Source organism: Dipodomys spectabilis, unplaced genomic scaffold, assembly GCF_019054845.1.
Source record: "Dipodomys spectabilis isolate Male_0828 unplaced genomic scaffold, ASM1905484v1 ptg000714l, whole genome shotgun sequence".
NCBI classification, from domain to species: Eukaryota; Metazoa; Chordata; class Mammalia; order Rodentia; family Heteromyidae; genus Dipodomys; species Dipodomys spectabilis.
In genome coordinates, this window is record NW_024871391.1 from 2,123,591 (window position 1) to 2,150,775 (window position 27,185).

The 27,185-nt window shown below is 51.8% G+C and overlaps 1 protein-coding gene across 1 annotated transcript; it reads left to right on the top strand.

Moving 5' to 3' along the window:
* The first annotated feature begins 726 nt into the window (after window positions 1-726).
* On the top strand, window positions 727-23,317 carry Pggt1b (protein geranylgeranyltransferase type I subunit beta). Its single transcript, XM_042672503.1, has 9 exons — window positions 727-893; window positions 7,391-7,509; window positions 13,720-13,787; window positions 14,707-14,858; window positions 16,222-16,354; window positions 19,327-19,372; window positions 20,119-20,303; window positions 20,862-20,970; window positions 21,441-23,317. The coding sequence occupies exons 1-9, from the start codon at window positions 754-756 to the stop codon at window positions 21,620-21,622; spliced, it is 1,134 nt and encodes a 377-aa protein (XP_042528437.1). The 5' UTR covers window positions 727-753; the 3' UTR covers window positions 21,623-23,317.
* The last annotated feature ends 3,868 nt before the right edge of the window (window positions 23,318-27,185 follow it).

Consider the following 27,185-nt stretch of genomic DNA (forward strand, 5'->3'; position numbering starts at 1 on the left):
GCGGCCGGCCGGGTCAGGTTGGTGGTTCGGCCGGTGCGGGCCCGGGCCGGTGCGGGCCAGGGCCGGTGCGGGCCCGGGCTGGCCCCAGCTCGCTCGCCAGGCCCTGCTTCCACCCGGAGAGCACCTGCCAGTGTGCACCGGCCTCTCCGGACGCCAGCGACTGACTGAAATACGGCCGTTACTCCATTCAAATGCCCAGGACGGCGCGGGACGTGGGGTTCTCCTCCTGGCACGGCAGACGGCCTGGACGCCGGCTGGGCGTGTTGCAGAGCCGCTCGTGTGCACCTCTAGCTCGGCAGCGCGTCCGCTCGAGGATCGGCAGGAGGCGGGGCCACTGAGTGAACGCTCTGTGCCTGCGTTATTAAACCGCTGTGCCTCCGCCCGGTGCCCTGTGCTTGCCCGCGCACGCGCGCTGCGGCCGCGGCCGGCGTCCTGCGGCGTCCCCCCCCCCCCCCCGCTCCCCGCCCCCCCTTCATTTGCCGTCCAGCCCGGGCGGAAGTGGCCCGGAAGGGCTCCTCGGCCCGCCCAGGCGCCGGGGCGGGCCGGGCTCCGCGGGCCCCTCCACGCGGGCGGGAAGGCCGCGCCCGCGCAGGGCTCGGGCCTCCCGCGCGGGAAGCGCGCTGCGGGCGCCCGGGACCCGCCGGGCGGCGGGAGGGGCGGGGCCGGGCGGCGGACTTCCCACCAGGCCGTCGCGCGGCCCCGCCCCCGACGAGTGCTTCCGGGTCGCGGCGGGGGTCTCACTTCCGGAGCAAGATGGCGGCCACGGAGGACGAGCGGCTGGCGGCGGGCGGGGATGGCGAGCGGCTGGACTTCCTGCGGGACCGGCACGTGCGGTTCTTCCAGCGCTGCCTCCAGGTCCTGCCCGAGCGCTACTCTTCGCTGGAGACCAGCAGGTGGGCGCCGCGGGGAGCGGGGAGCGGGGAGCGGGGCCGGCGGGGAGCGGGGCCGGCGGGGAGCGGGGAGCGGGGCCGGCGGGGAGCGGGGCCGGCGGGGAGCGGGGAGCGGGGCCGGCGGGGAGCGGGGAGCGGGGAGCGGGGCCGGCGGGGAGCGGGGCCGGCGGGGAGCGGGGAGCGGGGCCGGCGGGGAGCGGGGAGCGGGGCCGGCGGGGAGCGGGGAGCGGGGCCGGCGGGGAGCGGGGAGCGGGGAGCGGGGAGCGGGGAGCGGGGCCGGCGGGGAGCGGGGAGCGGGGAGCGGGGAGCGGGGAGCGGGGCCGGCGGGGAGCGGGGAGCGGGGAGCGGGGAGCGGGGCCGGCGGGGAGCGGGGAGCGGGGAGCGGGGCCGGCGGGGAGCGGGGAGCGGGGAGCGGGGAGCGGGGCCGGCGGGGAGCGGGGCCGGCGGGGAGCGGGGCCGGCGGGGAGCGGGGAGCGGGGAGCGGGGCCGGCGGGGAGCGGGGAGCGGGGAGCGGGGAGCGGGGAGCGGGGAGCGGGGCCGGCGGGGAGCGGGGAGCGGGGCCGGCGGGGAGCGGGGCCGGCGGGGAGCGGGGAGCGGGGCCAGCGGGGAGCGGGGCCAGCGGGGAGCGGGGCCGGCGGGGAGCGGGGCCGGCGGGGAGCGGGGAGCGGGGAGCGGGGCCGGCGGGGAGCGGGGAGCGGGGAGCGGGGCCGGCGGGGAGCGGGGCCGGCGGGGAGCGGGGAGCGGGGAGCGGGGAGCGGGGAGCGGGGAGCGGGGAGCGGGGCCGGCGGGGAGCGGGGCCGGCGGGGAGCGGGGCCGGCGGGGAGCGGGGCCGGCGGGGAGCGGGGCCGGCGGGGAGCGGGGAGCGGGGAGCGGGGAGCGGGGCCGGCGGGGAGCGGGGAGCGGGGCCGGCGGGGAGCGGGGAGCGGGGAGCGGGGAGCGGGGAGCGGGGAGCGGGGCCGGCGGGGAGCGGGGCCGGCGGGGAGCGGGGCCGGCGGGGAGCGGGGCCGGCGGGGAGCGGGGCCGGCGGGGAGCGGGGAGCGGGGAGCGGGGCCGGCGGGGAGCGGGGCCGGCGGGGAGCGGGGAGCGGGGCCGGCGGGGAGCGGGGAGCGGGGAGCGGGGCCGGCGGGGAGCGGGGAGCGGGGCCAGCGGGGAGCGGGGCCGGCGGGGAGCGGGGCCGGCGGGGAGCGGGGAGCGGGGAGCGGGGCCGGCGGGGAGCGGGGAGCGGGGAGCGGGGCCGGCGGGGAGCGGGGAGCGGGGCCAGCGGGGAGCGGGGAGCGGGGAGCGGGGCCGGCGGGGAGCGGGGCCAGCGGGGAGCGGGGAGCGGGGAGCGGGGCCGGCGGGGAGCGGGGAGCGGGGCCAGCGGGGAGCGGGGCCGGCGGGGAGCGGGGAGCGGGGCCGGCGGGGAGCGGGGCCGGCGGGGAGCGGGGAGCGGGGCCAGCGGGGAGCGGGGCCAGCGGGGAGCGGGGCCGGCGGGGAGCGGGGAGCGGGGCCGGCGGGGAGCGGGGCCGGCGGGGAGCGGGGCCGGCGGGGAGCGGGGCCAGCGGGGAGCGGGGAGCGGGGAGCGGGGCCGGGCGGGGGGAAGAGAGCGAAGCACGGCCCCTGTCCTCGCGGAGGTCCCCGTACCGCACCCCGGAGAGGCCTGTTGGGGAGCCCCGGCGGTAGAGCCCTCTGATGGGTGCAGGCCCCGGCTCAGGCCGTGGGCCGTAGGCACTGGGGTGCGCAGACGTGCCCGGCCATCGTATTGACACTCTGACTTGTGAACTCCCAGACATTTGAATAAAGTCTGACCTTTTAGCCCAGCGCCAGGGGCTCGCGCCTGTCATCCCAGCTACTCAGGAGGCTGAGATTTGAGGATCGCGGTTCAAAGCCAGCCCAGACAGGAAAGTCTATAAGACTCTTACCTCCAATAACCCACCAGAACACCAGAAGTGGCACTGTGGCTCAAGGGGTAGAGCGCTCACCTTGAGCTGAAGAGCTGAGGGACAGCGCCCAGGCCCAGAGTTCAAGACCCACAACCAACAAAACAAAAAACCCTGCTCTTTTGTTAAGTTGTATTTTCGAGTCACATTCTGCTTACAGCTGTAGTTACAGGTCTATGACTTTATTTTCAAAATGCCAGAGTTTTGCCCTGTAAATTTCCAGGTTTATGAAACCCTGTAAAAGAATACAAAGTGGGGCGGGGGGGGGGCAAGTGCTAGCCTTGAGCTGAAAAGCTGAGGGACCGTCCAGGCCCAGAGTTCAAGCCCCACCACTGACAAAAAGAAAGAAAAAAAGTACAAATGGTGTAATCTTTGCTCATAAGCCTGATTAAGTGAATAGAGAAATTGTATGGGGCTGGGAAGGTGGCTTAGTGGTAGAGCGCTTGCCTTGCATGCATGAGGCCCTGGGTTCAATTTCCCAGCACCACGTAAGCAAAACAAAAGCTGGAAATGGCGCTGTGGCTCAAGTGGTAGAGCACTCGCCTTGAGCTGAAGAGCTTAGGGACAGCTCCCAAGCCCAGAGTTCAGGCCCCAGGACCAAACCCACCCCCACCCCCCAAAAAAAAGAGAGAAATTGTATGACTTAATGAATTTTTACTTATTTATTTGTCAGTCATGGAGCTTGAACTCGGGACCTGGGTGCTGTCACTGAGCTCTTCAGCTCAAGGCCAGCACTCTACTGCTTGAGCCACAGCACCACTTCTGGTTTTCTGGTGGTTCATTGGAGATAAGAGTCTCATAGACTTTCCTATCCAGGCTGTCTTTGAACCACAATCCTCATATCTCAGCCTCCTGAGTAGCTAGGATGACAGGGTGAGTCACCTGGGCCAGGCTTGACTTAATGAGTTTAGTAGTTCATTTTTATTATAGGTCTAGGATTGACACCAACCATTGAATATTAGAGGATAGATATGTTGCATCCTGGTACATTAATAAAGAGATGAGTATTTATATATTTTCTCTCCCTCCTCTGTCCTCCTGCCTAAGACCTCATCTTGCTGTATAGACTGACCAGTGCACCCAGACTCTCTAGTGCCAAGATTACAGGCATCTGCCACACTGAATTTTAAAATCATTTTTAGTTTCCTATGGCTTATTTTTAAGAAATAACTGGATGGATCGCATTAGGTCGTTTATTTTTTTCTTATGTTTTTGTCTTGAAGGATTCACAGTCTTACCTGTGGTTACACTATGTTTTTTTTGTTGGTTTTGGTTTTTGTTTTGTTTTTGATCATGGGGCTTGAACTCCAGGCCTGGGTGCTGTCCTTCAACTCATCAGCTCAAGGCAAGCACTCTACTACTTGAGCCACAGCAACACTTCCGGTTTTCTGGTGGTTTATTGGAGATCAGAGTCTCATGGACTTTCCTGCCCTGGCTGGCTTTGAACCATGATCCTCAGATCTCAGCCTCCTGAGTAGCTAGGATGACAGGCAGGTGCCACCAATGCCTGGCTTACACTGTTTTTTTGTGATATTTGTGATTTATAATTAAGATTGTGTTGCACAAAATCACAACCTTTTGGTCACAAAATATCTTGAGTTTTTTGGGGTCGGGTCGTGGGGCCTGAACTCTGGGCCTGGGCGCTGTCCCTAAGCTACGCTACCACTTGAGCCACAGCGCCACTTCCGGCTTTTTTCTTTTTGCTTATGTGGTGCTGAGGAATCGAACCCAGGGCCTCATGCATGCAAGGCAAGCGCGCTACCACTGAGCCACTTTCCCAGCCCCCATCTTAAGAGTTTTTTTGTCGATCATGGAGTTTAACTTTGGTCTTGGGAGCTGTCCCTCAGCTCTTCAGCTCAAGGCAAGCACTCTACCTTGAGCCACAGCGCCACTTCCAGTTTTCTAGTGGTTCATTGGAGATAAGAGTCTCACAGACTTTTCCTGCCCAGGCTGGCTTTGAACCGGGATCCTCAGATCTTAGCCTCCTGATAGCTGGAATGACAGGCGTGAGCCACCGGTACCCAGCTCTTAAGAGTTTTAAAACACAACACTGTGGCCTGAGTTAGGTTCTTGCTCAGTATTTCAGTTCAGCTCTACATGCGTTCACTGAGTGCCTCTGAAGAAACAAGTATGGGCAAAGACAAACCAGCAAAATAGGGCCCTCAAGGCTGGTGTTGGACTGGATGTTTAAAAACATTCCCCACTATTAGGGCAAAGTTACTCCATTTCCTTGCTTTTTTCAGTCTGATAAGAACGTGTGTGTGTGTGTGTGTGTGTGTGTGTGTATTTGTAGGTGGTGGGTTGGGTTTGTTGGTATGGGGTTTGAATTCAAGGCCTCTGGCTTATTTGGTTTTCTTGCTTGGTGGCACTCAGAAACACAACGTTGTGGTCACAAAATATCTATTGATAGTAAGAGTTTTCTGATGACCATGTCTCACGAAAATTAAATGTGTCATTTGCTGAGGTTTTTCTTTTATATTAAGAAAGGAATAGAAGACCCATTCTGAGCTAGGTGTTGTGGTGCAAACCTACAGTCCAGCTGCCCAGAGGCTGGCATGGTGAAAGACTCTTTAAAAAACAACAACAACAACAACAAAAAACCCACCAGTGTTCTGGGGATCAGGGGAGTAGGAGGATGGAAAGATAGCCGTCCTGAGCCGATAGGAATGAGTAGTGCTGTTGTGTCAGGTTGGACTAGCACGTTGGGAATGCTGATGTATGAGCGTTGACTGTTCACAGAGTTTGAGCCACTTGCTTTGCTCACCTCCTTTCCTTCACGGGTGTCCCTGGGGATCTTTACCAGCTGCCTAGATGTCAAGTGGGGACATAGCTACATCACAATGCAGTGTTCTAAAATTAGGAATAAATGACTGCATTAAAAAAAAAAGTAGACTGGGTACAGTAGCACCCACTGTAATCCCAGCTCCTGAAGAGGTATAGGTCAAAAGAGTCTTGGTTCCAGGACAGCCCAGGAAAAAAATTAGGGGCACTTTTTTCTCAACAAAGAAGCCAGGTGTAGGATTGTGTGGCTGTGGTTCACAGGTAGGAAGTCAAAGGCAGGAGATTGAATTGTCCAAACTGAAGACCCTACTTGAAGAGTGACCTAAAATAAAGCACCAAGGGTGATAGGCAGTTCTGGGGCCGTCAAGGAGTAGAGTACCTTCCTAACACCGAGAGGCCCTGAGTTCTACTCCACTACCACCAAAAGCGAGGAGGGAGGCAGAGAGAGCTGCTGGCAGGGGGAGCAAAGGAGGGGCTGAGAGGCTATGAGGAGGCCCCGCCCCCTCCAGCACGCACACCGCACCCAGATCTCAGCACGTGCTCGCGAAAGGCTGAGGTCCCGTGTGAAGGAGAGTTTGAAGCGGTGTTCATTCATACTTGGCTGCGGCTGACTCACCGCAGCTGTTTGAAGCTTAGTCACATCTCTACAACTCCTTCACAGGGGAAGTAGTGTTTCTAGTATCACACATCCTTACAAAGAAAAATGTTTACCGAATAGCTAGTACGGAACTTGTAGGCATCACGAAACAGAATCCAACTTCCAGACCAGAACCCGGTCACGTTTCATTTCTAGTGTGTTCTCCTTTGGGGAGTGGTTTCAACCCAGGAGTCCTGTGGGGGCCACTCGGTCCTCTCCCAAACCCAGTCCAGCCTTGCCCAGCCCAGCCTTGCCCAGCCCAGCCCAAGGAATTTGCCTTGGCTTGGTCAGGCCCATTTCCACTCGGCACAGGAGGAACGAAGTGGGGACTCAGTTTTCCATGAGAACCAAGTGCTCGATATGACCTCCTGAGCAGGCAGAAGCAGCCCTGGGGACTTGGTTCTCCATGAGAACACAAGTGCTCGGATGTGACCTCCCGAGCAGGTGGAAGCAGCCCTGGGTGCACTCTTCCCTGTTCTGAAACCACAGATAAACGCGGTGCGGCGCGGCGCGCCTGGACCTTGGAAGTCATCTCTCCATCTTCTCGGGAAGAAAACCAAGTGCGCCGGTCCCCCATCCCTTGATCCATCGGTGACGAGGACCACAGGGCTCTAAAGCAGGGTCCCGGCGGGAGGGAGTCCTAGCTACTCCCAGGGCTGGGGTCTGAGAGTCAAGGTTGGAAACCAGCCAGGGCAGGAAGGCCTGTGAACTCTTTCCTTCAGTTCATGCCTGAAAGCCAGGAGTGGAGCTGTGGTTAAGGCGTTAGAGTGCCAGTACTGAGCAAAAAACTAAGGGACAGTGCCCAAGCCTAGAGTTCAAGCCCCAGTACCTGGAACCCCCACCCCCAAAAAAGCTAAAACCTAGAAGCATACCTGCTTTTGCCCTATCAGCCTGTCCAAAGCCCATTGTACTGGTTTTCAGCTCCTCAGCCGCTCATGCTCGGGCTCCAGTGGACTCAGCTGCTTCGGGTGAGCCCTTAAAGCTCCTTTTTTTAATTAAAGGTGCGACTGAGGCTATTGAATTTAAAAGCCATTGCGTCGTGTGGCGATGCGGTGGAAGCGGTGCTGTGCTGCCTTGCTGGGCCGGCCCCGCTCCGTGGGCTCCGCTCCGTGGGTTCCGTGGCGTGACAGTGAAGGCGGTGTTTTGTGTTTTTTTTCTTTTAGGTTGACAGTTGCGTTTTTCGCTCTCTCCGGGCTGGATATGTTGGACTCCTTAGACGTGGTGAACAGAGGTGACATAATAGAGTGGATCTACTCCCTGCAGGTGCTCCCCACCGAAGACAGTGAGTGAGTTTTTAGCCTTTCATTTTTACGGTGGCTGGTCGGACCTCGTGGGGTGTGTTAGTGTTTACTGAAACTGTGAGTGTGCTTGTGCCTGTGCTTCCCGTGGAACCAGAGCAACCTGGGGTCAAGTGGGGACCCACACTGTCACCCCGCTGTGGGCACCCCTCACTGGTGACCCATGCTTGCTCTTCACATGTGAGTGACCTAGACTGCCCGCTCCCCCCACTCCCCGCCCCACCCCCCACTTGTCTCCTCAGCATAAAAAACTGCCATCAAGTTGCCTTTCCGCTCAGTTGGGCCCTTTCTCCTGGTCTTTATGTTTAATTGATATTTATATGGTTTCTTTAGCACTGTTATTACAGCCACTTTTATAACTTGTAAGCCACTTCTGTAAACTTGGGTGTTTTGCTTGATTACATTTCCAAAATTCAGAAGGTTCGTGATCAGCTGAATGAAAGCACACTTTTTTTCTTTTGTTAAGCTCTCAAGTGCGGAACGTTAGCACGCTCAGGCCTGTGTGTTGGGCCCTCCACAGGGAGTAGTGGAGATGGCACGGGAATAAAGATCACGAAGTGGCAGAGGCTCGTGCAGTCGCGTCAGCGGCCACCGCTGTCTGTCTGATGAGAGTCGGCACTTCCTAGCCATTTGGCGCTGGCGGGTAACCGTCTCCAGCTCATCCAGTGGTTTGTGAGAACTGAACATCTAGGACTTTTATTTAGAAGGAAGTTTTGTCTATTGACATGGCCTTGGAAATAGTAGATGGCTTTCTAGTTCATTTTTGAAGTCCATAGTTGTGGGGGTTTTTGTTTTTTGTTGGTCACGAGACTTGAAATCAAGGCCTGGGCGCTGTCCCTGCGCTCTTCAGCTCAAGGCGAGTGCTCTACCACTTGAGCCACAGCACAACTTGGAGTTTTCTGGTGGTTTATTGGAGATAAGAGTCTCACAGACTTTCCTACCCGGACTTGCTTTGAGCCACAATCCTCAGATCCTCAGCCTCCAGAGTAGCTAGGATGATAGGCGTGAGCCACCAGCACCCGGCTTGTTTTTATTCAGCTCTTTTAAATCTAAATTTAGTAAGTTCTTGTTAAAAATTGTTAAGCATTCTAGAGTAGATCTATCAGAATTTAATATATCTAACACCTTTCTTATAGGCACTAATTAGGATCAAACAATGACATCGTGTATCTGGCCCTGGGGTCTGTCCTGGAGTCTGTCCGGGTCTTAGCTACTTGTGAAGCTAAGAGTGGGAGGACTGTGGGTCCCAGAGACGCCTGATCCCAGCATGTCCGGAAGCCTAAGGTAGACGTTTGCAGGTCAGGTGCGTGCCTCGGGCAGGAAGCAAAGCCTTACCCACGAACAGCCAGAGGGCCCGGGCCTCCAGGTGTGGCGTTGCTTCTGCTCAGCAAGCCGAGGGCCTGAGTTCAAACCCTGGTCACTGGCAAAAAAAAAAAGTTAATATGACTATAAGGACTATTACAGATTGTGCAGTAGTACAGAAGTAGGCCTGTGTGTGTGTACTGATGTGAATTCTGCTCACTGCATGTGACACGTGGTAAGCTAAAGCATACAGAGAGCTGGGCATGGTGACGTGTGCCTGTAGTCTCAGCCTACTTGGGAGGCAGAGGCAGGAGCTTAGTCGGGAGTTCAAGGCCAGTGTAGGCAGCACAGATTGGAAAAATGTTGAAATGTAGACAGTAAAAAGCTTTCAGTGTTAAAAGTCTTAAATTGGAAAAGGCCTTATAACTTTCAAAACAAAAAAAATAATGTAAAAATTACATGGCTGTATACAAATGGTTTATTTTGCTCGCGGCTGAAATGATGCTGTACATTCAGCATCTTGCAGTTGTGAAAGCACTGCCAAATACATTGTCAGGTTGCCTGGAGAGAGCGCCTGAGGCCCCGCAGACGTGACTGAGATGGAGTAGAGCCAGAGCTCCGGGCCGCGCTGCCCTGCTCTGCTGTGCAGTAGCCAGGCCCCAGGCCCCGAGTGGAGAATGGCCCAGGACACTGAATAGTTCATCAAATCCACCCTGACCCCCGCTTAGCCTCAGGATTGTGAAATCCCTAATCCTGATAATTGGTGTGGTCAGATCACTGGAGCTTCCCGGTGCTTCCCCACCCCCACCTCAAGGGGTTCAAGAAGCGTGAGGCTGGGCTGGGACTGCCACGGGCCTCAGGCCCACTGTAAGACACCTAGTTAATGCCGACAAGCTCCAGCCAAGGCAGTGTCTGGTCTCTCGCCTTCCGTAGACTCGGTGCATCAGGAATTACTTATCATGTATTGTTTTTTTTTGTTTTTTTAGATCCAAAATCCTGAGGCTGTCTTATGGTATGATGTGAGAGTCTGGTCTTTTTTTCTTAGATCCCATTAATTATTGGAAGTAGGTGATTAGAAGTCCTGAAAGGTAGCCAGGATCCTGTGGCTCATACCTGTCATCCTACCTACTCAGGAGACTGAGATCTGAGGATTGCAGTTCAGAACCAGCCTGGGCAGGAAAATCTGTGAGACTCTTGTCACCAATTTACCACCAGGAAGCCGGAAGGGGAGCTGTGGCTCAAAGTGGTAGAATACTAGCCTTGAGTAAAAAAGCTCAGGATAGAGCCCAGGCCCTGAGTTCAAACCCCATGGTTGAACAAAAAAAACCAAAAAACTGAAAGGTTATTGTTTAATGTTTCATTTTCAGTTGGCTTTTTGGATTTGTTCCCTTCTTAAGAAGTATGTTTACAGGAGCTGAGAAGGTGGCTCAGTGGTAGAGCGCTTGCCTTGCATGCCTGAGGCCCTGGGTTTGATTCCTCAGCATCACATAAGCAAAAAGAAAAAAGCCGGAAGTGGTGCTGTGGCTCAAGTGGTAAAGCGCTAGCTTTGAGCTGAAGAGCTGAGGGACAGCGCCCAGGCCCAGAGTTCAGGCTCCACGACCAGACCCCCCAAGAAAAAGAAGTATGTTTACAGTGTTTTAAATATGACTTTTTCAAGCATATTGCACATTAAATTATTATCCATCAATCTTAGAATCATGATGTATCAAAAAGTCTTTGCGAGCTGGGCACTGCTGGCTCATACCCGTAATCCTAATACTCAGGAGGCTAAGATCTGAGGGTCGTGGTTCAAAGCCAGCCCTGGCAATAAAGTCCGTGAGACTCTTATCTCCAGTGAGCCACCAGAAAACAGGAAGTGGTGCTGTGACTCAAGAGCATTTGCCTTGAGCTGAAGAGCTGAGGGACAGCGCCCAGGCGCCAGAGTTCAAGTCCCATGACCAATAAAAAAAAGTCTTTGTTGAAGGAATTTCCTCATTACACTCAGGCCTAGTCATGTGTCTGGTGGTCACACAGATGTTTCACCATCCAGGTGTCATTCTAAACGCTTGACTTTGTAGTTTGTTGAAAGAAATACTTGGTTGAGATACAATGTTTGTGTTAAGCAGAGTGCAGCTGTGCTGGTTATTAATAGTAGTGTTTGCCCTGGCTTGGAAGATGCTTGAGACTAGCCTGAGCTAGAGGGAGACCTCCTTTCAGTACTGATGATGATGGGGGCGGCGGCTATGGATTGCTCTCTTGGTTGAGTAAGTACTCAGTGCTGTGCATAAATCTTCCTGTACAGATTATTTTTTTGCTGTTTCTTCATTACCCAAGTTTTATTTTTCTTATATAACTGTGATCCTTATGGGTGCACAGTTATCTAAACTTACTTCCCGTAATACAAGCTAGTCTACCCTTCACCTCTGCAAAAGCAGAGTTTACCAAAGCTGTGGTTCTTGGTTGTTTTTCTTTTCTTTTTTTTTTTTTGGGGGGGGGGGGGTGGGTCCGGTCATGGGGTCTGAACGCTGGGCCTGGGCGCTGTCCCTCAGCACTTCAGCTCAAGGCTAGCGCTCCACCACTTGAGCCACAGCGCCACTTCTGGCTTCTTTTCTTTTTCCTTATGTGGTGCTGAGGAATTGAACCCAGGGCCTCAGGCATGCAAGGCAAGCGCTCTACCACTGAGCCACCTTCCCAGCCCCTTGGTTGCTTTTCTTGATGAATGAAGCAACTCATTCTGACCCTAAACTCGTGGTTTTCTGTGGGCCTGGGTGGGGGCCGAGAGGCCCCATGGCTTTTCAGATCTGTGCTGATGTCTGCTGCTCTCCTTGCTTGTGCTGAGTGGGAGCACTGGGCCGTGCAAGGAAAGGACCAGAAAGCATGAACTGAAGGGTGGTTTTGCACTCAGGGCCATGCTCCAGCCTGGCATTTTTATGGTTTGTCGGTACATGGCTTTGAACCGCTATCCTCCAGGCCCCAGCCTCCTGAGTACCCAGGATTAGGGTGTGAGCCTGGTGCCCGGTTTACGAGTTGTTTTAATGAGTCTGTTTAATGGGCGATTTTTTTTTCTTGCATTTTAGGTATTTAATGGTAATCAGCTTTCTGAAAGTACTTTTTTTTGGGGGGGGGGGGGGGAATCGAACCCAGGGCCTCATGCATGTAAGACAAGCGCTCTACCACTGAGCCACCTTCCCAGCCCTGAAAGTACTATTAATGATCTTGTTTTGGTTGGTTGTGAGGCTTGAACTCAGGGCCTGGGCACTGTCCCTGAGCCTCTTTTGTGCTCAAGGCTAGTACTCTACCACTTGAGGCATAGGGCCACTTCCCATTGCTGTTGTTTTTTTTTTTTTTTGTCAGTCATGGGGCTTGAACTCTGGGCCTGGGCGCTGTCCCTCAGCTCTTCAGCTCAAGGCGAGCGCTCTACCACTTGAGCTACAGCGCCACTTCCGGTTTTCTGGTGGTTTATTGGAGATAGGAGTCTCACGGTCTCTCCTGCCCGGGCTGGCTTTGAACCACGATCCTCAGATCTCAGCCTCCTGAGTAGCTAGGATTACAGGCGTGAGCCACCAGCGCCCGGCTTCATTGCTGTTGTTTTAACTGAAGTATTAAGCTATCCTTTTCTCCAGCTTCAGAGTCAGCGCTTCCCCCCCCCCCCCCCCCTCGCTTTTGTCTTTTGTAGTACTGAGGCCTTGGCTCAGTCTCCCATTCGCTAGGGCAGCACTTTCCCTGCTGTGTTCCACTGACTGGAGAGCTGAAGAGCTTGTCCACAGTGGACTCGCTGAGCATGACAGACCTGTGATACCTTGACAAAAGGGTCTCACAGACTTTTTTGCCTGGGCTGGCCTTAAACCTTGATCCTCCTGTTGTCAGCCTCGAAAGTAGCTAGGATTCTATAGATGTGAGCCGCCAGTGCCCATACTGTATATACTTTTTTATTCAGTTTGTATTGTCTTTTTTACAGAGGAGGGGGAGGAGGAACAGGGAGGGAAGGAGAGAAGGGAAAGAAAAAGGGGAAGGGAAAAGGAAAGGGATAGAGGAGAAAAGGGTATTTTTACTTTGAAGAAACTTTTCTTCACAAATTGCAAGGAAAGCTATGGATATCTTTCCATGTTACTTTCGATGCTATGTAATTGACCGATTTTCCGTGGTTACTCCTTGTGGAACTTGGGTCCTGAGCTGAAGTATCTCTGACATGTTGTTTAGGAGAGCCAGCAAGGTGGGGGGGGGGGGGCCACACCTGTTAGCAGCTGGTGGAAAATGGAAGAAACTGTGCTCATCGCTTGTTTTCTATGCCTGCATAGCTAGGAGGAATAAGACCTTCCTTGTGCATTCTTTTTAGTTTATTTTGGAAGCAGCGCTGGGGCTTGAACTGGACCTTAACACTTGCCAAGTGCGCTTTCCATCCACGCCAGCCCGAGAGCTTTCCACCCACGCCAGTCTGTAGTCAGTCTCCTAACCTTGATGGCATGTGGCTCAGTGGTGGAGTGCTCCCTAGCACGCATGAAGCCCGGTTCAGTTCTTCAGTACCGCATCCACAGAAAAGGCCGGGAGTGGCGCTGTGGCTCAAGTGGTAGAGTGGCCGCCTTGAGCTGAAGAGCTGAGGGACAGCGCCCAGGCCCAGAGTTCAAGCCCCATGACCAACCAAAAAAACAAAGCAGTGGGACCGCAGACAGGTTGTGGTCCTGAGTAACCCATTGGGCGTGGCATTCACGGGGCATTTGTTTCCTGTTGATCATGTGTAGGGTGAGTCACGTGGTCATGTGAGGGAGGCCGTGTGTAATAAGTCCCTGCTTCAGAGTGCCCCGTGCAGGACCCGTGCAGCCCGCCCGCGTGATATCAGCCTGGCTGCGTGGGGAGCATCTGTGAGACCGCAGGAGTGAGGAGTGTTCTAAAGAAGTGTGCATTTTGTTTTCTAGGATCAAACCTAAATCGCTGTGGTTTCCGAGGCTCTTCCCACCTGGGCATCCCCTTCAATCCGTCCAAGGTCAGTTCCCACCGGGGTGTGGACTGAGCAAACAATGCAGACAGATGAGACTGTCCAATAAAGTGTATTACAAACTAACAGCATCTATGGGAAACCTGCACCCCCTCCCTGGAACATGTACTCCTGGGAATTTACACTGTTAAATGGAATGGCTCAAGCAGAGATTGGCGATCGTGCAGCCCAGGCCTTCGTGAGGCTTTGGGTACACGCACATGCACCATTTAATTTCTAGCCAGTTTGTCCTTTCTAGCTTTTTGAGCTTATAGGAAAGTCATATGTTTTTCAGCCTGTATCTCCCCCCACCCCCCGCCCCCCCCACCCCCCGCCGTGAGTCAGCCTGGTTGCTGTCCCTGAGCTCTGTTGCTTACCTGTGCTCTACCACTTTGAGCCACAGAGCCACCTCCAGTTTTCTGGTGGTTAATTGGATATATGAGTTTCAGGAATTTCCTGCCCAGGCTGGCTTTGAACCTTGATCCTCAGATCTCAGCTGCCTAAGTAGCTAGGATGACAAGTGTGAGCCACCAGTACCCAAAATAAAACTGCTGGAATGCTAACCTATGAAATCGTACCATACAGTACTACTTTAAACATATAACCAGCCGGGTACCGGTGGCTCACACCTGTCATCCGAGCTACTCAGGAGGCTGAGATCTGAGGATCACGGTTCAAAAGCCAGCCCAGGCAGGAGGCCCTGGGTTCTATTCCTCAGCACCACATAAGCAGTAAAAGCCAGAAGTGGCACTGTGGCTCAACTGGTAGAGCGCTAGCCTTGAGCTGAAGAGCTGAGGGACAGCGCCCAGGGCCCAGAGTTCAGGCCCCATGACCGACAAAAAAAAAACAAAAAACCTTGTGTCAAACTAGTTAATGAAGCATTCATATTTCAATTTCTTAATTGACATAAAATTGGTTTGAATTGTAGAATCCTGGAACAGCTCATCCTTACGATAGTGGCCATATAGCAATGACCTACACCGGCCTTTCATGTTTAGTTATTCTTGGAGATGACTTAAGCCGCGTAAACAAAGAAGCTTGCTTAGCTGGCCTGAGAGCCCTGCAGCTGGAGGATGGGAGGTAGGATCACTGGAAATTACTTGAGGGGTATGTGTGTAAGTATAATTACCATGTGTGTATTGTTGTGTGTGTGTGTGTGTGTGTGTGTGTGTGTGTGTGTGTGTGTAAGTAAGTATAAGTACCGTGTGTGTATCATTGTGTGTGTAAATATAAGTACCGTGTGTGTATCAATGTGTGTGTGTGTGTGTAAGTATAGTTATTGGAACGACAAAGATGAACTTACACAGCCAATGGTTAGAGGATCCTGTGTTCTTGTCAGAACCACCTAAGGTGGAGGTTGTAGCTCTGTGCACTCATTTAGCGCATGCAAGGACTCAGTTCAACCCAACACGGCCAGAAAGAACAAAGACCAGGTGACGTCCAGTGTGCAGTGTGTCCAGCCAGTGCTTCATCAGAAAAATCATCTTTATAACCCCAGCAACCTGGAGGGCAGAGATCTGGGGGTTGCGGTTCGAGGCCGGGCTGAGCAAAGACCAGTTGTGAGACTCCATCTCATGGCCTGTGGCATGGCCCAGGCACAGAAAGCCAGACCCTCCCTGAAAACAGCGCACGCGCACATGCATACACACACACGCTGGGCCGCAGCTCGAGAAGGCCTGCCTGCACAGTGGATAAGTAAAAGGCCCTGACAGTAAAAGGCACACACACACACACACACACACAGTAAAAGGCACATACACACAGTAAAAGGCACACACACACACACGCTGGGCCGCAGCTCGAAAAGGCCTGCCTGCACAGTGGATAAGTAAAAGGCCCTGATTTCAGTGCCCTGGGCTGCAGAAAACAAAGACAGGAAGGAATCCAACACATTCTTGGTGTGAATGAGGGCAGAAGTAATTTCACTTACCTTCTACATGAGAAACTATTTTGAAGTAAGCATCCACTTCTCTCCGGAGCTTCCTGCTGGCCGAGGAGGAGCACGCGTGGAGCTGCGTGCTCCGGGCAGGCTGGCTCCGTGTCGGCAGGCTCACTGCTGCGCCCACGTGGACGGCTGCAGGTGGGGCAGCAGCACTACGCTTGTCTGAGGAAGACTGCAGACAAAGCCAGCACGCCGCCTATCTGAGCTTGGCGTTCTCTAAACTTCTTCATCTTGGAGCTGAAGGGGGAGATTTCCTCACAGCAGAGCAATGGCTCACCCTCTGCCTGTCTGGCGGGGCATCTCAGTGGTGTGCAGTAGCTCTGAGCCAGAGCGCTCTCAAGTTGACGGCCAGTAGAGAGTGTTTTATATCATTGTCCTAGTACGTCATACAGGTAGCATAGGATTTTATATCAGTAGCAGAGACACAAAGTAGGTGTTTGAAGCCCCCTGTAAAAATATTTGTGTCCAGCATGTTAATAATCATATACTTGTTCCTTTCAGCTTCTGTGCAGTTCCGGAAGGCAGTGAAAATGACATGCGGTTTGTGTATTGTGCGTCCTGTATTTGCTATATGCTCAACAACTGGTCAGGCATGGATGTGAAGAAGGCCATCAGCTACATCCGCAGAAGTATGGTGAGTGGCGTAGACACTCCTGTGCGGGCTATCAGTGCTGACACGTGTGTGTGCATTAATTAAGATTGCTGTCCTGGTGCGCCATGATTAGAGACCATGCAGAGCTCGTCATACTAGAAGAGCAGATTAAGTCCTTGGTCATGAAAATAGAATACTTGTGTGAGTTTTTTCTAACATTTATTTTTAGGAAAATACCATGGACTATAAATAGTAGTCTTACCCAGAATAATACTTTGCTCTGGTTTTTTGGTTTTTCGTGCTAGTCCTGTAGCTTGAACTGGGGACCTGGTCCTGTCCCTGAGCTTTTTCCGCGCTGAGCCACAGCTCTACTTCTGGATTTTTTGGTTACTGGTTGGAGGTAAGAGTCTCACAGACATTTCTGTCTGGGATGGCTGTGAACCACAATCCTCAGATCTCAGCCTCCTGAGTAGCTAGCATTACCAGCGCCCTGCTCCTTTGCTCTGTTTATATGTTATATAAAATTGGAAAAATAGAGCTGCTTTCTACGGTTACTGCTTCTCAGATGTGACATTTGTAGTGCTCTAGATTATTTAAAACAGTTTCTTCAAGCTTTACCCAGTATTTATAAATAGAAATGTATGTGAATGAATTCTCAGAGGAATGGAGTTGGTTTTAGATGAATATGGGACTATGGATCAGATTATGTAGAAATTTGCCCAGTATTTAAAAGCTAGTGGACACAGAGGCACCTTGAACAGATTTAGACCTGTTAGGGAGGTGGGCCAGGTGCACTGACTTTTCCTGTTCATGCATTTGTCCTATTTTTGTTCCCTTGGGTAAAGTGATATGTGCCAGAGTTTTCTCTGCAAAGCTAGCATTTTTTTTCCTCTCTGTAATTATTTACTATCTCATAATTTGGATGCTTTAAATACACTGAATACACTGTCATGAAACTTCTATCCATTTGTGTTTAAGTGTGCACTAATGGTTGTCTAGCTCTGACTGCCATGCTATAAATGGCGATGGAAATGCTTCAGACTGAATTTTTGTGTTATTTCATGGGAGACAGTCTGTCTTGTCAGTTCCTGTTTGGCTGTTCATTGAGGCTCCGATTTAGCCACTGAGAGTCTTTTCACACAGGCTCGGCTTGGCTTGCTGCGTTTCCTTCATGCTCAGGGCCTTCCTGCTTCCCAGCATAAGATATTCCAGGTTCATCTGCAGTCCTCGTTCTTCTGGAGGACGGTGTTGAGAGAGTGTGCATGGCTTCTCGGCCCCTATCAGTAGGAAGGGCTAGATAGTGTGTGGACGCTTTCCCAGACGCCCTCACACAGACACACGCAGTGTACACGTGTCTGTCCGCGTACTGCACACCATGATCCAGTGCAAGAGTTCTTCAGTTCTCTGATACTACAGTGTTCATTTATTTTTCCTCTTTAGTGTCAGTATGTCATTTATTTGAAGTCAGCTTCAGGTGTTTGCACAGTTTGGGTCCCCCTGTCTTTGTTGACCTTCATTTATGTAACGTGTGCGATGCTGGCCTGCTTCTGAATATCAGGACTGTGCGAGAGCCGTGTTCAGAGAGGTGTGACCCTCCGCCCTGTGCCTGCCATCTGCTCGAGAGGATGTCTTACTGGTTTTTCCATCATCTTCCTTGTGTTGCTTCTTCATGGGACAATATAAATCTATCTTATTTCTCCTTTCCCTACTTCAGAGATAGTCTACCACCGGCCTTGTTTTTTTCCCCCACTGAACAGCATACCTTGAGACTCGCCTGCAAGGTCGTGTTTTCCTCATTCTTTCTGGTAAAGCAGTGTGCTTCTCAGGTGCCCCTTAGTGGTTTCAGGCGTTCTGTATGTAGTGTGTGTGTGAGCTTGGTGTGACTCCCATCCCGTGTCAGTGTCCCACGCTTCTTCACTGCGCTTGTCATCTGCGTGTCACTTTGGTCTTCTTCACTGCGCGTGCGGTCCTCTTCACGATGCCGCCTTAGAAAGGCAAGCGTCCTGTGCGCTCACCACCCGGCCACGGCGCCGTGACAGAGCCACGGTGGAGCCGCTGGCAGACAGGGATGGCACTGATCACTGATCCCGATGGCATTTGTCATTTTTGTCAGGATTCCTGGACCAAAGAGCTTACTTTAAATGGTTGAAGCCAGTATGCTGTGATGACTGAGATCGAAGCCATTTGTAAATCTACACTCTGGGTGACTGGACTGGGTGCGTGCTGGAACTGTGGGGGCCAGCTTGCCCGAGACGCTGTGGGGGCCGTGAGTGTGCGGAAGGCCCGCCTCCAGCAGTGCCCCTTTCTCCTTCCCAGCCTTAGCAGAGCTCAGCTCTCTCAGCTCGGTGACTGTCGGAGCTGGCCGGCCAGCGCGCGACGTGTCTTCCTCTACCGGCAGTGGTCTGACGCTTCACCATGCTTTCTAAAACCCACAAGTTTTCACTTGTTCTCCTTGCTCTCTTGATTTTGGAGGAAGTGTGAGCAGAGGGAAGTTTTATGCGCAGGCTCGTTATATTTTCAGTCAGCCAATACATACTAGGAAGTGTGCAAGGGAAGTAGGGCCCAAATGCTGGGTAGAGCTGGATCTGTAGACAGTATCTCCGAACTGAGTCCCTGCACTCAGACATTTGGGTTGGGAAAGGAAACTAGGCTGGGTCCTTGAAAATGGCTACTTCTACTTCTCTGGAGAAAGAGTGCATATTTTGGAAAATAGTTTTTTTTTAAAAAAATGGAGTGTTAAAAAAAAGGGCTGGGAAGGTGGCTCAGTGGTAGAGCGCTTGCCTTGCATGCATTGAGGCCCTGGGTTCGATTCCTCAGCACCACATAAGAAAAAAGCCGGAAGTGGCGCTGTGGCTCAAGTGGTAGAGCGCTAGCCTTGAGCTGAAGTGCTCAGGCCCAGAGTTCAGGCCCCATGACTGGACCCTCCCCCCCCCCCCCCCAAAAAAAAAAAAAAAAAGGAGTGTTCTTCATGTATTACTATTTCTCTGCAAACTAAGCAGTGTTTTCTTTTTCAGTCCTACGACAATGGGCTGGCCCAGGGAGCCGGACTTGAATCTCACGGTGAGACTCAATAAACATGATGCTGTCTTTCACTTCTTTGAAAACTCCACAGTATCTTTAGTACAGTGACTTTAATGGGTCCGCCGTTACTGTAGCCTGTTTCTTGTTCTCTCTTCCATTCTGCAGTTCTAGACTGAAGCCTCCTAGTCTCTAGCCATCACCAGACTGTTCAAACCTGCATGCTCCCATGATGCAGTTATCTGTTCACTAGTTAGCTGCATGAAAATAACTTGCAGCTATTCCTTAAGCTGTTGTTTAAAAAATAAAAGCTTAGCCAGGCGCTGGTGGCTCACACCTGTCATCACAACTACTCAGGAGGTTGAGATCTGAGGATCACAGTTCAAGGTCAAGGAAAGTCCATGAGACTCTTATTTCCAATATACCACTCATAAAACCGGAAGTGGCACTGTGGCTCAAAGTGGTAGAGCGCTGACCTTGAGCTGAAGAGCTCAAGGACAGTGCCCAGGCCCAGAGTTCAAGCCCCACAATCAACAGTAAATAATACAAGCTTAGTTTTCTTTGGCTTAACATTTACTTTCTTAAGTATAATATTTTGTATAGCTTCAAATTACCTTATGTTGATCAACGTGGCATGGAAGAGTTTCTGTACTGAGTGGATATTTTGAAATTGTCATTTAAAAATTGTATTCCACTGTTTTCATTTAACCCCCCACCCCACCCCCCCCACCCCCAAGTAATTTGTACAGTGTTTTCATAGCATCTCAGTTATGGGCTTTGTTTAACAGGAGGATCAACTTTCTGTGGCATTGCCTCCCTGTGTCTGATGGGCAAGTTGGAAGAGGTGTTTTCAGAAAAGGAGCTGAACAGGATAAAGAGGTGGTGCATAATGCGGCAGCAGAACGGCTACCATGGGCGGCCCAACAAGCCTGTGGACACCTGCTACTCCTTCTGGGTGGGAGCGACCCTGAAGGTGAGGGGCCACTCGGGCGCCTGCACTGCCCATCCAGCAGGATTAGCTGCGGCCAGTTCTCTTTGTTTGCTGCTTGAAAACGTCCATCTTTACACCAACTCTGAGACCACCTGCCTCCCAGGGTCACAAGTACTTGCTACTGAAGCTAACCAGTGCTTTGTGTAGAAGAGATATCTTTCTAGAAGTTATACCAGTAAAGATTATGTGGGAGCTGTTAATTTAAAAATGCCAGGTGCTTGGTAGCTCACACCTATAATCCTAAAAGTAAGAGTAAATGGCGTTTTTAGAATGACAGATGGGTCAAGTGTACTGGAGAAGTTATATGTTGAGTCTACATCCGTTCGGCTTGATTCAGAAGAAAAAACCAGCGGGTTGGAAAAGGAGAATAGATGTGGTAAGGAAATAACACTTGGGCAGTTGACTACTTTCAGGTGCTCAGGTCTGCAGAGAGCTGCCCTGGGGACCTTAGCTGGAGACTTGTCACGGACGACACACACTGAGTCATGAGCCAGAGGGTAGCATAAGAGCTTACGTGTTCATGGCTTTTTGTCATTTCAGCTCCTGAAGATTTTCCAGTACACTAACTTTGAGAAAAACAGAAATTATATCTTATCAACTCAGGACCGCCTCGTAGGGGGATTTGCCAAGTGGCCGGACAGCCATCCAGGTACTGTGCAGGACAGTCCCTCCCGAGTCCCCGCCCTCCCTGCCCTGCCCCGCCAGTCCGTAGTAGAATCTCAGGAAATTTCCCTTTGATAACACTTTTTTTGTGGATCGTGGGGCTTGAACTCGGCCTTTGGGCGCTGTCCCTCAGCTCTTCAGCTCAAGACGAGCGCTCTACCGCTTGAGCCACAGCGCCACTTCCGGTTTTCTGGTGGTTCATTGGAGATAAGAGTCTCACGGCCTTTCCTGCGTGTGCTGGCTTTGAACCACGATCCTCAGATCTCAGCCTCCTGAGTAGCTGGGATGACAGGCGTGAGCCGCCAGCGCCTAGCTAATAGCTCATTTTGATGATATGTATTTTAAAACTTGGTGAAAACTAGCATTTTCCTGAATGTGATTTTAATTTTCTGTGGGGCTGCTGGATATGTATTTCGAAGTGTGTACATACGATAACTAAAATCACCTGCCTTCCAGATGCTTTGCACGCGTACTTTGGGATCTGCGGGCTATCTCTCATGGAGGAGAGCGGCATCTGCAAAGTCCATCCTGCCCTGAACGTGAGCACACGGACGTCAGAGCGCCTTCGAGATCTCCATCGCGCGTGGAAGAGCCAGGGCTGCGCGCAGAGCTCGGAGCACGTGCAGGTGGAGACGTGACGGCGGCAGGCCGGGCGCGGAGCACGGCTGCAGCACAAGGCTAGAGGCCACGTGCGACCAAGTGTGCTCCTCCGCAGAGAGCCATGCCACCATGCGGTGCAGGCTGGCGCCAGCAACCTTCCCACCAGGCTTCAGGAAAGCCTCGGTTGAAGTTTGAACCACAGCAGTGGATGTTGTTTGGTTCTTAAATGTTACACTGTATTTTTAAGAAATTCTTTGAGGCAAATCAACTGTGTGGAGGTAGGTTATCTTTTTAAAACGCTTTGGTACAAATTATATCTTAAAATATGGACACAGATCTTCAAACCAGTTTACACTTCACTCAGCATTGATAACCCTCAAGTGGCAATGACTGTTTAACAGTCCTGACTGGTGCCGGTTGGGGAAAGATGGCTTTACTGAATCATGTGTCAGGATCATTCTTCAAAAAGAGATGATCCCATCATTTTTTTTTTTTAAGAATGACTTGTTTTATTCTTCAGTGTGCCAATTAAAACTTTTGTGGCCTATAAAAATGAAATTGTTTGTAACAAGAATAAATAGGTGCAACTAATACTTTAGTTTTCTAAAGGGAAATTGTTTTCAGAGGACTATTATGTAAGTGAGAGAAAAGTAACCTGACTGATTATAAAAGAGAAAGTTTTGTGTTCTGTGAGTCTTTAGACATTACTGGTGTGAGTATCGATGTGTGGGGTTTTTAAATCTGATGCATTCACTGCCTTCTAAGGGCAGTGGGAGGGAGACACTTTTTTAGAAGGAAAGACAGTGAGAGTTATTTTTCTGAGATTTTTGATACTGTAAATTATACTTGTTCTTTTATAACTAAGTGATTTTTAGCCATTTGGAGATTTTCTTCCTTTTTAAAAAAATTTTTTTGTTGCTCTCAGTGTATAAACTGCTCTAATTTTAAACTTCCAGTTTGAGCATCCTTAAATTCAAAATCCAAACTCTGAAATGCTCTGAAACGCAAACTCTGCGTACCTACGGGACCCCCCGAGTGGAAAGTTTCATAGACCAAACATGCAGGCATGCTGAAACTACCTTTAGCTGCTGGTATCATCAGTCAGCTTTGTACTTAACCTTGGATCCTGTCCGTGAGATGCGATGTGGATACGGAAAGCCCAGATCTGAAACCCTTGTGGTCCCAAGCATTTTGGATAAGGGATGCTTAATCTACAGTAATTTTTCTTTTTAGTTTAAAGAGTTCAAATACAAAAAGGGAACCACTCAAGTAAGCTTCATGGTGCGGCTCCGTGCATGTCATTTCTATTTTTATATTTTAGGTAAGTGCTAGGGAGATACAGAACCATCCAGAGCTTAAGAACGTTAGTTTGGTTTAATTCGTTGTTTTGTCTTCATTCTGTGAACTCACTCGTCCTAAAGGAGCTAGGGTAAAAACGGCTCCACGCGAGCTACCAGCTCAGCACACACCACGGCCTTCAGCTCAGGTAGGCAGACAGGCAGGAGTCCAGTCCTGAAATGGAGAAAGAAAATTCTCCACGGGAAGAGCCAGGCTTCCATCAGTCCAATAATAAAAATTGAATTGTTCTACAGACTTCAAAAGCTAAATGATTAGGAACACTAGGTACCGTATTTTTTAGGTATAGGCATTTTTAATTTACTTTTATTTCTTTTCTGAGACATGCCCTAAAATAAAACCCTTCTAAAAGGAAGTGCGAATACTTGAAACAGTCATTTACTTATGATTGGCATGCTTAGTTTTCAACCTGATTTTACAAAGTCAACTTGAGCCTTTTTATTTGGGGGCTGGGGACAGGTAAGAGCAGGTGAGGGTGTAATTCACTGAACACTTGCCCGGTATAGATGCGGCCTGGCTTTGATCACCAGTGCGGGAAGAAAAGTTAAAAGCCTGATTGGAAATTTCCCATCAGTGGGAGAAAATGAGCTTGCCAGATTTTATTCTTCTGTAGGTATTCCAGTTGCTTCTGTTTCAGTCCTGGAAAGTTCACACCTGGCCGTGTCAGGCTAAGTTACCACCTAGATACGTAGACCCTGACTCCGGGGTGTGGCAAGGCCCATGCTGCCTGTCCTGAATATAGAGCAGTGGGCTCTATGTTCTTAAGTGACTAATAGCAAGATTTTTTTTTGGGTGGGTGGGGGGGCTCCGGTCATGGGGCCTGAACTCTGGGCCTGGGCGCTGTCCCTCAGCTCTTCAGCTGAAGGCCAGCGCTCTACTGCTTGAGCCACAGCACCCCTTCCGGCTTTTTTCTTTTTGCTTATGTGGTGCTGAGGAATCAAACCCAGGGCCTCAAGCATGCAAGGCAAGCGCTCTACCACTGAGCCACCTTCCCAGCCCAGCAAGAGACTATTCATGACATAATGACTCTAGTTGACATGCCTGGGACAAGGTTTCTTGTGAAATTTGAAAGTCCAGTAAAAGTTCACTTTTCGTAGAAACCTATTGACCAGGAAATAGTAGGTCCTTCATTTGTGGAAAAATTACTGCTAACACGTTCAAGTGTTTACTTGGCAAGAAAAATGGTAATAAAGTAAATTGTAAGCATCAGTTCATATCTGTACTCTGTTCTTTACGGTAGTTATATAGTGAGAAGAGAAGTGTATTTGTATTTGTTAAATTTTTAAGGAATCATTTCCGAGTAATGGAAGCTCAAAGTTTGCTGACAGTGGCCCACAGCTGGAGAGTGGCTGGCCCTGAGAACATTTGGTAGACTTCAATAAGGAGATGCTTGGAGGGCGGATGATTTGGGTTCAATCCCAGATCTGCCAGGTGAGCAGCACCATCTTGGACCCTAGATTTGCCATTGGTAAAATGAGAAAAAGAGGACAAACTCGTGGGTGTATTGAGGATTGAGTGAGTCAGTGAACGTCAAGCACTGAGTGCAGCGCCAGCATCGCAGTGAAGCCCTGATGCACTTTGTGTCATATCATCATAAGATTCTGTGTAAAGGTGGAGTCTTTCAGAGCTTAGCCTCAGGGAGGGCAGGACACTGGCCCAAGAATGAAGCGTAACAGTCCGGAGGAGCACTGGGGGAAGGCAGCTGGTTCCTGAGCTCCCGCTCTGCGCCACTGCCCACAGCCCTCAGGAGAGTTGAGTGGACCAATGAGAGCAGAGCCAGTGCCGAGACCCTTCTCCAGAGGGGCCATGCAGCAGAGGAGCGCTGAGGAGAGGTGGCCCCGTGCTCCCGGGGGACCCTGCGAGACTTGACATCCAACCTGGACAGGACGGGCATGTCCGCGGGGACATCCGCAGGCAGGCAGTCGCCCAGAGCACCCTCCTCCCGAAAAGCACAGACAGACCCGCCTCAGGCCAGAAGCTGGCAGGGCCAGGACTGGGGAGCTCAGTAAGACAGCTCCTGTGTACCTGGACTGCTACCCAGAAAGCCCGAAGCTGATGACCCAGTACAGTAGCAATAAAACACAGCGGATGTCCCAGGGCCCTCATTGGACCACGCGTGAGCCCACACTCTGGTTGCACTTGGGAGCCTCGCCAGTCACTGACGGACGAGCAACGCGCGTGCCAGCACGAACACCTGCTTTGCATCGGAGGGGCGCGCGTGGGCCACCCCCACCGCTTCAGCTCGAAGAGAACGCGGGCCTGCTGCTGGGAGTGTCTTGTTTCTCCTTACGCAGGTGCACTCGCTTTATGAGTATTTATCCATCTCTGCACACATCATTTTTGCTATGTGTGTATGATTTCAACAAAAAGACTTTGTAAAAAGAAGACTGTACACATGTGCAACATACAGGTACGACATTCACATGTGTGTGTATGTCTTTGTATATACACATACTTAAACTATCAGAGAATTACCACACCCGGCCTTTTCTGTTCAAATGTAGTCTCAAGTTTCCTGCTCAGGCTAGTCTGGAACCTCAGTCCTCCTGATCTTTTTCTCCCAACTAGCTAAGATTGCGGCAATGAGCTGCCAGTGCCCCAGCGGTATTGATTGGGGTTTGAAGTCTGAGACTCCAGCTTGCTAGGCATGCACTTGGCTCTGTCTGCTGAGCATGTACCCTGTGAATCACCTCTGGGTTTACTGATTTCCAGGACAGCCGTGTGTGTGTGTGTGTGTGTGTGTGTGTGTGTGTGTGTGTGTGTGTGTGTGTGTGTGTGTGTGTGTGTGTGTGTGTGTGTGTGTGTGTGTGTGTGTCTACATCCCCGCCCCCTGGCAGTATAACTCCCTCCCAGCTTTGGCTGTCATGGAGGTGATGTTTGCCACTGGCCTGGCAGGTGGATCCCAGTGTCTCTGATGGCCAGTCTTCAATTTCAGCTCAGGCCCCTGAGCAGGGAACTTGGCTCTGCTGCCCCAGACTTCAGGCTGTACAACTGTGAGCTTTTGAGGCTGCCTGCTAAAAACATGGTAATTTATTTCTCAGCAGTAGAAAAGGAGCACCTCATAAATTATGAATAGTCAGTACAGACGGAATTGCAGTGATTTTTTTTCAGGGCAAGCCACAAAACAAAGGAATAAAAGGAGCCCCTCCTCCCCCCCCCCCCCCCAAAAAAAATGTAGCATGCGTACTGTCGACCATGGCACCGTCTTCGCGCTTCACCAGTGCTCTAAATGGGCTGAGCTCAGCAGGTGGTGCATTTCAGCTGCCTTACAGCCATGACTGGAAATTGTGAAAACATGGTTGATGATACTACCTTAGCATAATACCATGCAACATAGAGACACTGCCAAGCAAACTACAAGCGTGTTACTAGCACCCAAGCACATCTCCACAGAGATTTCTTAAAGCTGTAACGAAGTTACGGGTTGTTGGGTAGGATCTGCTGAACGGATGGATAGCGTACTACGGTTCTGTAGGATGTCTTCAGTGGAGAAGCCCATGAGGCATGTTTACAGTCAGGGGCGTGGTGGATCTATCAGCACCACCCCGAGATCAAAGAGAAATCCGCACATGGGACCATGAGAGGCACGGGAAATTCACAGGAAAAATGGAAGTAAGGGAGATTCATTCCAAGTGCATCCCTCATTCAATCCTACATCGGCAAGTCGGCATTCATAGCGTTTTGTGGGGTCTTTAAAGAGCGACGAGAAATGGCGAGTCAAATATCTAATTTGATGAATCCCCGAGTAGCTCCTGGAATGTTAGATTTTTTTACCTTGCGATTTAAATTTGGAGTCCCCCAAAAAAGTGGCAGGAATAGAACATTTGAAATGCCGAAGTATTTGTTAAGTACAAGTCCACAGCATCTAAGGATCTCAGCTAGCTCCAGGCGTGAGAAACAGAAGGTCCAGAGCTGGTGCAGCGTGACGGCAGAGTTCCCATTGGAAACTGCAAGTGAGGGTGCGGTGGAACGCTTCTACTACCCAAGGACACCGCCATCAACCACGAGTGCTCCCCACTCCAAGGATGCTCTCACACAACTGGAAGAAAGCCAGAGGGACGGGCAAGCAAGCATGGCCCGGTTACGGACACCCAGCTGAGGAGAGCCAAGCCAGGAATCCCTATATTCTGTGGGAAACTCTCATCTGTCAAGTTTGAAACTCATTAAGCCAAGCACCCGAGCTCACACTTGTCATCCTAGGTACTCAGGAGGCTGAGATCTGAGGATCATGGTTCAAAGCCAGCC